The 14,506-nt window shown below is 31.1% G+C and overlaps 1 protein-coding gene across 2 annotated transcripts in view; it reads left to right on the top strand.

Moving 5' to 3' along the window:
• The window catches only part of norpA (no receptor potential A), a 196,884-nt gene that overhangs the window by 155,940 nt on the left and 26,438 nt on the right, over nucleotides 1–14,506 (top strand). For both annotated transcript variants that reach the window (XM_017614528.1, XM_017614534.1), the window contains exon 5: nucleotides 13,044–13,190. In XM_017614528.1, the coding sequence (XP_017470017.1) occupies nucleotides 13,044–13,190 (147 nt within the window). The remainder of the gene's footprint in view (nucleotides 1–13,043; nucleotides 13,191–14,506) is intronic.

Below are 14,506 nucleotides of genomic sequence, written 5' to 3'. Positions count from 1 at the left end.
GCAAAATAGATACATATTTCTTACATCCAATAACAAATTAAAGGTTATTTGCATCGTACAAAAAATAAGGTAGGAGGCTGCTCTTCCGTGGAACTGCTTGAGCTTGTATTGTCTGTCGCGATTATACTCCCTTGGGGTGCCGGGATATCAACCTTCTTGAAATATGTATTGAATAGTAAATGTTAATTATAAAATTTGATAATTTATACCTTTATACCTTTCCATATCTCTTCAGTTTTGCAAATATTCAACAATCCCGCTGCCAACAGAAAACTATGCCAAAAGTATGTTAGTGATGAACATAGCAATGCAATAATCGATTATTTGTCCCCTCAAGCTTAGGTAGAAATATGAACATACATCCAACATGCGTTTATCGCTTTTTACAATTTTGTGATTTGTATTTTCCTAAATTTTGAAAAAATCTAGATATAGCTAAAATATTTTCAGAAAAAGCTAAAAAACAACTAGCAGCTAAATTCGAATTTTTCTAGCTAAACGGCGAAAACAACAGCTAAATCTAGCTGGAAAATAACTAAATTGGCAACACTGGTTCCAACTAATTACTACAACTAGAGATGAATTAAACAACTTATCTGTGAAAAACACACTATTTAGGTATCAATTAACCTATATCGAAGGAAGAAATGACTGCAAGTGATTTATTTAAAATCTTATTTTGCAAAGAAATATTTGGCAAAGAATAGAAAACTGTTGGGTAGCGGTAAACTAATTATTTATTGACACAGAAGATGCTGTGTGAATTAACAATTTTTATTGTTTTTTTTTATTTTACAAGAACAACTTGCGTTTTCATTAGTTCTCCTTTTTTGCGGTTGAGTTCCGCGCATAAGAATAGACGCATTTCGACCACTCAGACAAAAGTGAGGTTATATTCAAATGTCATGTTACCATAGGCAAACCAAATACTTTCTGATATTCGTAGTTAACTTCTCAACGGTTTTAATAAATTTGATTAATTTCTATAACACTCGTAAAGTGGGAACAAATTTCCGGAGAAGTAACACCATAGTTGGCTTGGTGTGCGGTAGAGGGGTAATTTGAATGTTACTTTGAAAATGTTCAAAATTTTTCAACAAATTCTCGTGCACTTTTAAATGCATAACATCTTTAGTTACTATTTACATATCACATTTTATTGTTTTCTATTAATTTTGTATATCAATTTTCTTCGCCTTCGCCTAAAAAGCACGATAAAAATATAGTAAGGTAGAACCGCTGAGAGTCACTTTGAAAATTCTTGACGTTTCCAAACAATTTAATTTTTAAATTTACTCACAAACTCACACACACAGTTTCATTTTCAATCTCAAGCAACAACAATTTCGAACAATTTCAATTTTTCATTTTCACTTTTATATCATTTTAAAATGTTGGCAAACTTCAAAAAAAAATCATGGCCGACAAATTGAGAGAACGGTTCTACCTTGCTATGTTTTTATCATGCTAAAAAGTATTTTTGTGCTATTTGATACCCATATTGTAACATTTCATTTATTTTATCAATTTAATTGAATAAAATTTTGCAAACAGGTGGCACCCTCCTCAGACATATTTTTGATAGTCAACTTTCCTAAACCTCTTTAGTTCGATACCCCTATTGCAATATTCAATTAACCTTATCAGCAGGGAGCGGATTTTTAAGACCTAAAAACCTATAAAAAAGGCAAAATAAAGTAACGAAATAGGCTGGAAAAGGCAAAATAAAATAGCGAAAAAGGCAGGAAAAGGCACTAGGTATTGCAAAAAAGGCAAAAAAAGGCAAAACAAAATAGCGAAAAAGGCAGGAAAAGGCAAAAAAAAGGTATTGCCAAAAAAAGCAAAATAAGGCACTAAAAAAAGACAGAAAATACGAACAATCAAAAAATATATTTATTTTAGAAATTTTTATTTTACAAGTAAAAAGAGAAAAACTATGAACTAGTTTCATTATATGAAAAATTTGTACTTTGACTCTTTGACTATTTTATCCTTTCGAGTTTCTAAGTAACATTGAACCACAAGATGCATTTTGAAGTTTTCTGGCAGCATTTTCATTCGATTTTCGCGAGTGTACTAAATGTGCGCTCGACGTAAGTTGATACAAGTGGAGCCCAATTTAAATATGGAACGTTTGAAACGTTCATATTATCAGGAATAAGGGCGTTTTCCTCGCCCTTTACAATTTTATACACACCCCTTATTGTCTTCAAGCCTACGTTAGCTGAGAAAACGGCTTTGAATTCTTCCAACACCAATTTGCCAAGAGGTCCCTGCCTTTCTATAAGCCGCATGGGCATGTGTATATTTTTTAATCTTAATAAAAAAATTTAAATGCTATAATCACTTTTTTAAAGGTAGAAAAGGCAAAAAAAAGGCAAATATCTTAAAAAAGGCAAAAAAAGGCAACATCAAATGTGTATACATGGAATCAGGGAAAGCTAAATCATGGACATTCTTAATCGAATATACTCTATCTCTTTAGCAGAGAAAAAGGCAATTTCCATAAAATCCTTCTTAAACGTCTTTCTTTTGACAGCCATATTGCAATATTTTCTTTATTTTGTCAATTTAGTCAGACTGCAATTTTCAAATAGGTGGCAACCCTCTAATGTTTTTCTTTCTATATTTTAATATTGATCTCTAGCAATATACAGGTGAAAGCTGCATTTAATTTCATGCATTATTTTTCGCGTGATGCGCGTACAAACGTACCTACAGACAGACAGACAGACATAAATTCTAAAAATTGTTAATTTGGCTTCCGTTTTTGTAGTAAAATTTTCCCTTTATGCAATTAAACTTAGTGGCATTTTTTTTGTTTGTATATTTTATAATTGTTGTAATTTTTTAATTGGCCAATTTTAGATTATAATTATCTTTTAACTTAAGTTTTTAAAATTCTTTACTCTTTTTACTTATTTTTTATATGAATTTTAATAAAAATTACTTAATCTTAGCTTTGAAGCTATTTATTTTCTATTTTGAAAACCTAACCTAACTATAATTTTTATGTTAATTTTATTAAAAATCCCCAATTTTAATTAAGATATTAGTATTTTGCTTGTTAGAAAACTAAACGTAGTGGAATTTGTTTGCTTTTTATATTTTATAATTTTTTTCATTTCAATAAAAGCCCAGTTTTAGCTTGGAAATAATTTTTATAACTCAAATTTTTAAAATTCTTTACTCGACAGTGGCATTTTTTTTTATTTTAATATTTCACAAATTTGTTCATACTAATTTAATTAGAAGTCTAATCTTAGCTTCAAAGTTATTTATTTTCTATTTTAACATCTTAATTTAGCTACGATTTTTTATTAATTGTGGTATGTTAATTTTATTAAAAACGCCCAATTTTAGGTAAGATATTAAAATGTTTATTTTTACAAAACTAAGTTGAATTTTTCTTAATTCTTTTGTTTTTTTGTTAATTTTATTAATAGAAAGTTTCACAAAAGCAATTTAAGTGAAAAATGATTTTTTTTCATTTAATATGGAAATTTACAGAAAAAATTATTTTGCTTCAAAGTTATTTAATTTCATTTTGAAAGCTAAACTTGGTTACCATTTTGTTTTTGTGCTTTCTCACATCATCACATGCGCTGCAAGCATTTCGAAACAATCGAAATGCGCATACATTTGCACTCGTGCGATTTAATTATTTGCTGTCAGAAAGCGTACGTACATAAATTCAAGGCAGGCAAAAACTTTTTTTCCAACAAAATTTGCAGTTTTCAGTTCATCAATCGCAACAGCTGACGCCAAATAAAAAAAACTCAGCTATTACTTGTAAGAGTTGTTTAGGGCGCAAATGCATACACAAGCACACTCACACACACGCAAATGCACCTAGCCACACGTGCAGAAAGAAGCTCATTAGTACATTATTACCTACTAGATATTATATGTAGTTGTGCGGATGACGCACTCAAGCATTAATGGACGGAAAATACTACTAAAGCACGCACATGGTTATCTGTAGGTTCATACGTACATATGTATGCCAGTGCAAACGTCGGAATACAAATTTATATTAGTTGTCGCTCAGTGTGAGCATTTGTCGTAATATGTCACTCAAACGACGCCATCACCCACAGTAGAGTAGTGTGATGCTCTATTCTGAAATAGTAGTTCTAGGTTACTCATACGCCCTGTGGCGCTTCACTGGCTTAGACCGATTGCTTACAAACATAAAACGCTGCTACTTTTTGTGTAGTTCGTTTGTTATTTTTCATACTTGTAGCTATTTTTGTAATCCAATTCATTTTTGTTGTTACACAACATTTTAATTTAAATCTTTCTTTGCTGCTTAGCTTTCTAACTTTGGTTGCAAACTTCTTAGTTACTATGCTCTTTTCGTCGTTTCGTTGTTCTTAAACTTTTACTTTCCTTTTATATTTAATTCTATTTTTATTTTATTTTTTATTTCTAGTTTATCGGTAGTAGTTGTGAGCTGTATGTGTAGCGTACAGCTTGTTTATTTGCTGTCACCCAGTTTGCTCTATGCCGAGTGTGACAGCTGGAAATGCACATAAATGGAAACAAAATGGCGAATTCGTCTTTTTCTCATTTTTTTTTTTTAAATTGTCACACATGACAACAACAGAGTGAAGTGACAGGTGACAGACGGAAAAAGGTGGCTAATGAAAAATGGAAAATAAGTGCAAATGCATGCATTCATGTGCACACAAAAATTGGTAAGCTTAGCCAAAAAATGCAAAGAAAAGTTTCTGGACATCTAAAAACTGGGTATTATTATTATTTTTTTTTGACATTTAAAAAGTGGACATAATTTTTACTTGACTTAATTGCTCTTTTATTTGAAAACTTGACACAATTTTAGAAAATTTAAAAATATGGTCATAGTTTGTTGGACAAAAATTTTTGTTAATTTGAAAACTGGACACAAGATTTTGGTTATTTCAAAGCGGGACATAATTTTTGGTTGATTGAAAAACTGAACTTAACTTTTTGGTACTTTAAAAACATGCATGATTTTTTAGGCATTTAGTAGCACTTTTTTTAATTCAAAAAGAGATCATAATTTTTTGTTGTTTTTAAAAGCGGACACAGTCTTTAGACATTTAAAAAATTATGTGTAATTTTTTGCTAATTTAAAAACTGGGCAAAATTTTTCTTTGATTTAGAAACTCGAAATAATTGCTTAAAAGTCCGATATCTACAAGTTTTTGGTCATTCAACAACAGAACATAATTTTTGATTGATTTAAATACTGGATATAATTTTTGGACATCTAAAAACTAGGCACACTATTTAGGTAATTTAAAATCATGCATAATTTTTCATGTGGGGGAGGTGTGGTGTGTTTATTGTGGAGTGTGATCAAACTAATTAAAAAATGGGATATTATATCCACATATTTAAAAAAATGTTAGGTTATTTTGACTACTTCCACCAGTTTAAAAATCTCAGTTTAAGTAAATTTATAGGATAAATTAAATATTGCAATATGGGTGTCAAACGAAAGAGCTCCAAGAAGGCTTACACCCAAAAAATATTTTTGAGGTTTGAACTATTTTTTAAATTAAATTTATAAGATGAATTAAATATTACAATATGTGTATCAAACATAAAAATTTTAAAAAATATTTTTTGAGTGGGACTGCCACCGGTTAGAAAATATCAGTTTAAATCAATATAGCTTACAGCTGAAATTTTTTTTTTTGGGCCACCACCTGTTTGAAAATTTTAATAAAATAAAATGGGTAAGATAAATTAAATATTGCATTACAGCCGAAAATATTTTTTAATCAAATATTAAATAAGACATGCGTGTCAAGCTAAGAAGTTCAAGAAGGCTTACAACAGAAACTATTTTTGAGCAGGGTTGCCTATAGCGACTATTTGAAAAAAATCAATTCTATTAAATTGATAAGATAAAGCAAATATAACAATACTGGTAGCAAACTAAAAAGGTTTGAAAAAGTTTACAGTAGAAAATATTTTTGATACAGGTTGCCACCTATTTGAAATATGTAATTCAATTAAATTGACGTGAAATGAGAGGTATTTGAAAAATCTTTGATTAAGCAATATTTTCAGTTGAGTTTTCACAAATCTAAAAATTAAATACTAAAGATATTGAAATTAAATGAAATATTACAAGATTGACATTAAATGAAAAGTGTTTGTGCAAGCTTTACTCGACAATCTTTTTGAAAGTTTGCCACCTATCCAAAGGCCCAACATTAACACATTATTCTGTATTTTTTTTTTATTCTGTTCACTTAATTATTTCCACTGATTTGACTTTGCGATTTCATTATTTTTCTACCTTCAATTTATTTCTACTTCACTTAATTACTATTTCACAAGCATTAATTTTAACTTTATTCAATTTTTTAGACACTTTTTTTAATTAATTACGAACTACATTCATCGACCTGTCCAGCCAACCATTTCATTCATTTCCTTTATACAACAAATTAAGCACATAGAGCTGCATTTTCCCAATTGACCTTCCCATATACAACCAATTAAAAGTATCAAACATGTCAGTGTCAACTTTGACCTTCGATGAAGCGGTAGCGCAAGGAGTGGGCAACGAGAAAGAGGGGATGAAGAGAGGTAGTTAGAGAAGGAAGGGAGCGTGAAGGAGCAAGAAAGTATGTAGAGTGACTATTGAGTAGGTCAACAGTACCAAAAATTTATTTACAATTTATTTGGAAATACGTAAAGAAAGCCATTACTTGTCCAATTGTTATGAATTCGAAAGGCTGCTACACAAACAAAATTTTTGCACATATGCTCTTGAGTAATTGAGGGTGAGTATGATTTCTAATTTTACTCGAGTATTTTTCATTTCATTGATCAGTATTTTCCCCAAATGCAAACAAAATTTTCAATTACAATTTTCAAACTAACACAAATTTTTTAAATATTACAAACTTGCGAAATGCAAGAGCCTGACAGTAAAGCAAAAAAGTGCAGTAGAGCACAATTTTACTTAATTGTAGGAGAAATGCCTGTGCTTCTGTGCGCTAAATGGAAGTGTGTCAATTTCTTGTTTTTTTTGCAATTAGCAATTTCCATTAACGCTGACAACTCAATTATCTGACTGTTGCTGTTTTGTAGTTATGACCAAAAATATCTAAAATGTGTAGTAATCCATTGGGTCAGTGGTAGATAGTATGTCAGCGAAATGTGCTGAAGCAAACTGTCAAAAAATTATTTACGCTACAACAGAGCACATACAAACACACGCCGCTATCGCATTCTACGTCCATGTTGTATTTACCAAGGGCTGCTGGTTTCTAACTGCCATCCTACAATTCCCTGCCTTTCTCCTAATTTTCACGTGCTTACCGCCCATCACTCGCTTACTTCCCTCCTACTATTCACTTACATCCCGCCTGCTATTCCCATTATTTCCTTTCTTCTTCTCACTTGCCTCCCCCTCCTGATATTCCCCTGCATCCCTACTCACTCCCACCACATATTCACTCGCCTCATAAAAGTCTCACTCGTTGCCCTCCACAAGCATTGCTAATAAATGTACCGTTACTTATTCCCTCTTATAATTTGTTTAATGCTGTCATTTTGCCACCATTGCCTTTGTTAGTGTTAATATCTGTCATTCAAATTTTTGCTCAAGTGTGCGTGTGTTTTTGTACTGCATGTAAATTGTGTCAATGCTAAAACGGAAATTGCAAATTTTAATTTTAATTTTTAGCTTTCCGTCGTCTAGTGCAATGCTAGGAAGGTATTTTTGTTGTTCTTGTTTTTTTTTTTACTTCGAAGTGGCAGTTAGCTACCTGCGGCCAGCGCAAATGCATTCATTTATGCATTGTGACAATTTCCAAATGTCAACGAAGTTATGAGTGATTTTTGAATGAGTAAATTGAGAAATTTTGCGGAAGAGGAAATGAGATAATTATCGTTTTTAGTGGAATGGCGGCTGTGAGCTTGCCTAGATAATTTTTTGTGTGTTTGTAAGAAAAGTAAAGTTTCGTTACTACCCTTCAGATTAACGCCCGTAACATATATCCAAAATATTTCATGAAGGCCAACGGCGTTTGCCCAGAGAGCGATACTAGAATAATTGCACTGGTTTACGGCAAAAATGTTCCATGAATACCATTATCCAATTTCTATGTAGAATTGCTCGCCTATTCCGAAAATCGATTTGATTTTTTTCTATGGATAGGATAAGTTTTCGAGATATTTGCAAATTACCGTTATTCAGCTAAAAAAATGTGGTTCCACTTAATCACATACATATGTATATCTTATGAAGCAATTGAATAATCTTAATACTATGCAAATGAAAGCAAACGAAATCCTCCAAAAATCGTATATACATCACTTTTCGATAGGACTGATAGTTTCTGCGAAACTTATTAATCATTCCAGATTTTTTTTTTTTTTATAAAAAAACACTAAAGGTGCTGGCCCAATGCAGGCTTGCTTTGCTTGCTTCGCTGCGAGAAGTGTCAAAAATTATTTGGCAAGCGTTTTGTAGGCTTTTGACAAAATACATAAATTCAAACAAAAATTTGCTTACTAAATTTAAAAAGGTCACAGAAAATGCAGGTAATTCGAAATGAAATAAAAATGATTCATTGTTTCCATATTTATATTTAACATATCGTTATCTTATAGTAAAAAGTCGCAAAGCCCAGTTTTACAAATTTTACACGAGAGGAAAAAACGTCTAGCTCTTGCTTCAAGTAAATCGCTTTTTTAAGTTATAGTTTTTTTTTAGTAAATGTAGATATAGATATGTATGTATCATTATTATCATTTCTTTTAAATACAAACATTATTTCGCATTAATTTAAAAATAAATCTGAAAGTTTTTGATAAATTTTTTTGAGTTTTCTAGGAAATAATTATTAACGTTAAGGGAACAGACATTGACTTTTCAACCAGACAGCTGGTTACTTTGACAGCGTTCCAAGCCACCATTCGGCCAAGCAAGTTTTCAAAGTAAATCAAAGCAAATTGAAGTCAGCAAGGCGCGCAAAGCAAGCCTGCATTGGGCCAGCGCCTTAAGAATATCAAATCTTTCAAAGTGTCTCGAAAGTATCAAAGTATTCCGAAAAACAAATAAAATAATCAGCAAAACGCAAAAAAAAGTGAAGAATTAAAAAAAATCTTAAAAACACTACCAATCTTCGAAAACTTCGGAAAACATACCGCAAGTCCTGAACTGTTCCGGAAAATAAACAAAACTAGAAAATAAAAAACGTGGAAAACAGAAAATATCAGAAGAAATACTAAAAAAGAAAAACTAAAATATACTGAATATTCGAAAAAAATTTCCGATAAAATAATAAAAAAGTATGAAGTACTGTGAAAAGTGCAGAAGAATAAAAAAAAATCCGAAAAATCTCGCAAAAATAAATAAATCAGGAAAAACCTAACACGAAGCATAATTTAAATAAGACAACTAAATTTTCGAGAACATACTAAAAAAGGGCGAGGTATTCTTCTGAAAGTCCAAAGGCGTGCAAAATAAAAGCTTCTGGAAAAACACTGAACAATCCCAAAGACTTCCGAAAGATTTCTAAAAAATTCCGAAAATCAGAAAAAATTCCGGAGAATAAATAATTCAGGAAAACTAAATCCCGAAGAATAACCAAATAAAAACTGAAAGCCCGAGAAGATAATAAGAAAGCGCGATAAATCGGAATATTCAGAAGAATCCAATATAAAAGTTTCCGGAAAAAGAAAAAAAAACCGAAAATCGGAAATTCTTTCCAAAAATCTCGAAAAAGACTAAAAATTCAGAAACATTCCGGAAATTAAATAAATCAGCCTATGTATATCACCAAAAAAAAACAAAGTGCTCGAGAAGATAAAAAAAAGCACGAAGTATTCTAAAAGTGCAGAAGAATCCAAAAAAAAATGAAAAACCTCGAAAAATCTCTAAGCTTCCCGAAAACTCCGAAAAACTTAAAAAATATCGAAAAATCCGAAAGACTACCGAAAAATCATGCACAAAACTGAAAATCGCAAAAGGATACGGGAAATAAATAAATCGGGAAAAATAAAGCACAAAGAGTAACGAAAAGTCTAGCAAAAAATCAGAACAAAAGCTCTCCAAACGCCACAGAAATTTCCGAAAAATCGTCTAAATTTTCAAGAAAATAGAAAAAAAATAAAACAAGAAAAAGGCTGAGGCCTGAAAAACTCCTGGCTATTCTAAAACCAACAGCCGAGAAGCTCCCGAAGAGTTTCGAGTAATTCTGACAAAAAATTAAAAGTACTAAAATTTCTAAAGACATGCGAAGAATAAAAAGAACACGAATAATTAAAAAGCCTAAAATGGATCCAAAAAAAAACAAAAAATTATAAAAAAAAACTAAACAAATACAGGAAATTCCGATGTTAAATTTAAAAAAAAAATAAAACGCAAAGTCCACAAAAAAATCGGAAACATCCCAAAATAAATGCAAACGTCTTCCGAAAAGTCACAAACAACCCAAACAGTGCCGAAAATTTCTGAAAAATCTTTAGAAAATCAAAATAGAGCAAGAAGAATTCTGAAAACAATGAGGAAGACACCGAAAAAAGTCTAAAAAAATCAGAAAAAAAACAAAAACTCCTAAAGAAAATTCAAAAATGTGCAACAAGAATAATTCTAAAAAAGCCCCGTAAATTGTCTGAATAGTCCCGAAAAAAGCTCAAAATATCTTCAAACGCCATGAGGAAAACAAAGAAATCACGAATAACACAATTAACAATGTCCATAAAAAACAATTATTGTATTCTTTTTTTTATACTTAACTCTTAGGAGCTAGCCTATTTAATTATGTGATGAATTAAAGTTTAACATTGCATTGCCTACGTTAATTAAACTATTTAGTTTAAAATTTACTCATGCTTCTTCTCGAACAACCAAGACCGCAACCGACCTAATCTAAACAACTTCTGCTTTCAATACACTCTTTCATTAGAAGGTTGAGAAGTGCACACAATGGGGACAAACGAATGAAATAACTGCACATAAACTTTGAACACTACCAAAATATGTAGTTTTTTTTTGAAATTTAAAGTTACTTCCTAATAGCTTTTTAAAATCAACAAATATTCGAGTGTAGTGCTATCTGAAAAAGATAATCTGACAAAAGTCTGCAGAAACTTGTAAACAACTTGAAAATTCCATAGAAATCAAAATATCGTAAAATACGCTTCCGAGAGTTTTTTTCATATTTTTATCTGAAAACCTGCGTTAAATCGAAAAGCCCAAGGAGCTTAAAGGGTTGTGAAATCTTTCTTCGCACTAATAAATGAAATTTATTAAAATGAAAGTTTCAAGAAACTTAAAAACAGGAGAAAGCTTCCAATAAAAACAATATATCTTTATATAAGCTTTCGAAAGCTTTTACATGATTCTTATCGGAAAAACTGTTTAAAACCGAAAATCTCAAGGCACGTACAAGATTGCTAAAGCTCTCTCTGTAAACTAAAATTACTTTAAGTAAACTTTCGAAGGTTTCTTCATACCTCAGTCAAAACAAAACGAAAATCGTTTGTTGTAAATTGTTGTAAATGTGATAAATGCCACCTTTCTAGCACTTTTTTTTGTAGTTAGCGCGCTTGTATCATTGCTTTCGACCAAGCTTAGAACAAAAAATGTGAAAGCGCTGCCATTGATGAGCTTTCACTCCATACAAAAGCTGTGTAGACTTCAACAAACGAAACTTGTGAAAGATTAGTTTCAGTTTCCTTAAGTGGATGGCAACGATATCAGTTATAGTACCTAGAAAAAAACCAATATATCCATGGTCTTCTGCAATAACGGCAGAACTCAAAATTTCACGTTTTTTTTTCAGTTATATAGCTGATTAGGTTTATAAATAACCATATTTTTCTGTGACAAATCGACATATGACTCATGTCATGTCATTAAGTATTTAAGACTTTTTCATTTGCCTTAATTTAGAAAATCTTTCACCTGCTCCATTAATTATTTCCTTCCCCATTTAACAACTGTGTCGAGAATATCCTACCAAATTTGCCCTACTTATTATCATTTCGAGCCCTATCCGCCGAAAAGTAGTAAGCGACATTTTTTCAAAACTTTTATTTTTTATGCAGAAATATTATTAGAGTCGATGCTTTGCATTTCTGCATCAAAAATAAAATGTTGATAAAAATTTCGCTTAAATACTTTTTGGGTGTTAGGGCTCTCGATTTCTTCCTTAAAATCAAACTTTTCTACCTTCCTTTCGCGTTGTTCATTTTCCTTGCATGCCATTTTAAAGCATACAAATTATACAAATGAATGCATTTAAATATTCAAGACTTCCTCCAGCAACCCGCGTTATGATTTTAATATTTTCGTATATTCTGAACAACTCGAACTGGAATGAGAAACTTTTACCAACTCGTTGACTCATTTTAATGCACGCTTCATACACACGTAAATAGTTGTTGTTTACAGTTATCGTGAAAGCAGTGATGCATTAGAAATTAGTGAACAACTATAAAAGCTTGTATGTAAAAATAATGATGGATGGTTGAGTGATTAAATCGAAAAGATGTGATTTCTGCAATAACGAATATTGGTGTGTTTTCCAAAATGAGGAAGAAAAATAAATACATACTAATAGCGCTTTCTTTTCTACAAAAAATGTTGCCTTTTCCTTGCCCTCTCACTAGTATTTGTGCGAAGAGGGCACTGAGAAGGCAAAACATTTTTCGGTAAAAAGAAAACGCCATAAATTGTGAAAAACGTGCATACAATCGGAGAAACAATTAGACGAAAGGTAAAGGAGAAGCGATGAATGGGAGTAAAAGATGTAGAAAGATTGTAAGTGTGTTAATTACTTTGAAATATAGTTTTTCGAAGAAAAAACCTTTTAATAAATTAGCAAAGTTGTGGGTAAACTTATGTATTGGAATGAAGCTTTTTCAAGGAACCAAAGAGGCAAATTGTCAAGAAGTTCGAAAGCTTTGTTTCAAAAAGCTTTTCTGAAGAAGTTTATGTTAGAGCTTTTACGTGTTTTATAATATTTCTTTTCAGTCTAATTTAATCTTTTCTAAATGCTTTCTTTCGCACTTTTTTACAGGATCCTAAAATTCTCGATAAAGTGACAAAAAAGAATGGCACTGATATGGTGGCATTGGACAAACGTTCACTGACAATATGTTCGAATACAGATTATATAAATATAACATATCACCATGTTATTTGTCCGGATGCGGCTGCGGCAAAGGTGAGTTGAGAAAAAGTTTTAAGAGAAATTATTTTTTTATTAACTTAAAAATTGTATGAAATAATACTGTTAGACAGAAAGAACTTTTAAAAAGCTTGACACGGTCGTCTTTGAGATGGCTAACTCGTGTACAAAATCAGCCGAAAAATTTTGTACTTTGGTAGAAACTTTTACAGCAGAGTACTTTAGCCAATTCATAAATTAACATGTAGATAATTTTAAAGCTCATTTCAAAGCACATTTTATATAGACAGATGCAGTGTGAAAATTTCTCCGACCAATACTGCTTAATGGACATATTCTCAAAAGGTTAAACGTTTAGATGGAATTAAGTCAGTGTTGCTCAGTGGAAGCTTTTACCCGGAGTCTATCCACAAATGAATAAAAGAGACAAAGGAAATCAAAATTGTTCATTTTTAAACTTCGTAAATCTTTTGTGAAAGCTACAATTAAAAGTTTTGATTCATTTAAAGCAGTTATAGAATCAGCCAACATGTGTTTCTGTCACCTTCAGTGCATACTTTTGGCAAAAAGCATCTTAAAACTTTGAAAATCCACCGCGAAAGCTTCAACTTATACTAATTACTATATATTAAAGTATTAAAGAGCCCCAAATAAAAGCTTAAGGAACTTCTTCACAGCAAGTTCTTGATAGTTCTTATAAAAAAGTGTCCCATTTAAATCAATATTTTTACATTATTTCAGAAAGCTCTAAATATGTATACATATGTAGCATAGAAAGCTGGGTCAATATCAATTCAAAATGCTAGAATTTCTCAAATCCATAAAAATATCTAGAATTTGTGTTATATATTTACTAATAACCTCTAATAACCACCTTTAACCACTCTACCCGGCCACAGAGACTAAATACTCCCAAATGAAAGATTGAAAAATTACCAGAAAATGTAGTTTTAAACCCTTAATTGCAAGCTTTCAAAGATTTTTTTTTTAAGTTGTCGAATTCAGACCACAGCTATTTTTGAAACTTTGAGATTGTGTCTGCTATTTTAAAAAGTTTCGGAAAGCTTTTAATAAATAGTGAAAGCGTTACCTAACATTAATTTAAAATACTAAAGCTTTAAAAAACGACAACATAAACTTTCCAACTTTTGTAAATTATTCGTAAAACGTTGAAGCCATGAAAAGTTCCAGGGGAAAGCTGCAAAGAAATTATAGAACTTACGAGGTGAAGCTGCAAAGATGTAAATCAAGCACCCAGCTTTGTAGCACGTAATCGTATTTTGAGTTTGCTTAAGTTTTTATCAAAGGCATTTTACAAAATGTGTGAAAGTCGAAACAAAAAATGTGAAAGC

Source organism: Rhagoletis zephyria, unplaced genomic scaffold (genome assembly GCF_001687245.7).
Source record: "Rhagoletis zephyria isolate East Lansing unplaced genomic scaffold, Rhagoletis_zephyria_1.1 Rzeph_scaffold_00019, whole genome shotgun sequence".
NCBI classification, from domain to species: domain Eukaryota; kingdom Metazoa; phylum Arthropoda; class Insecta; order Diptera; family Tephritidae; genus Rhagoletis; species Rhagoletis zephyria.
The sequence above is the reverse complement of the archived record's forward strand: the minus strand, read 5'-3'. Positions and strand labels throughout refer to the sequence as shown.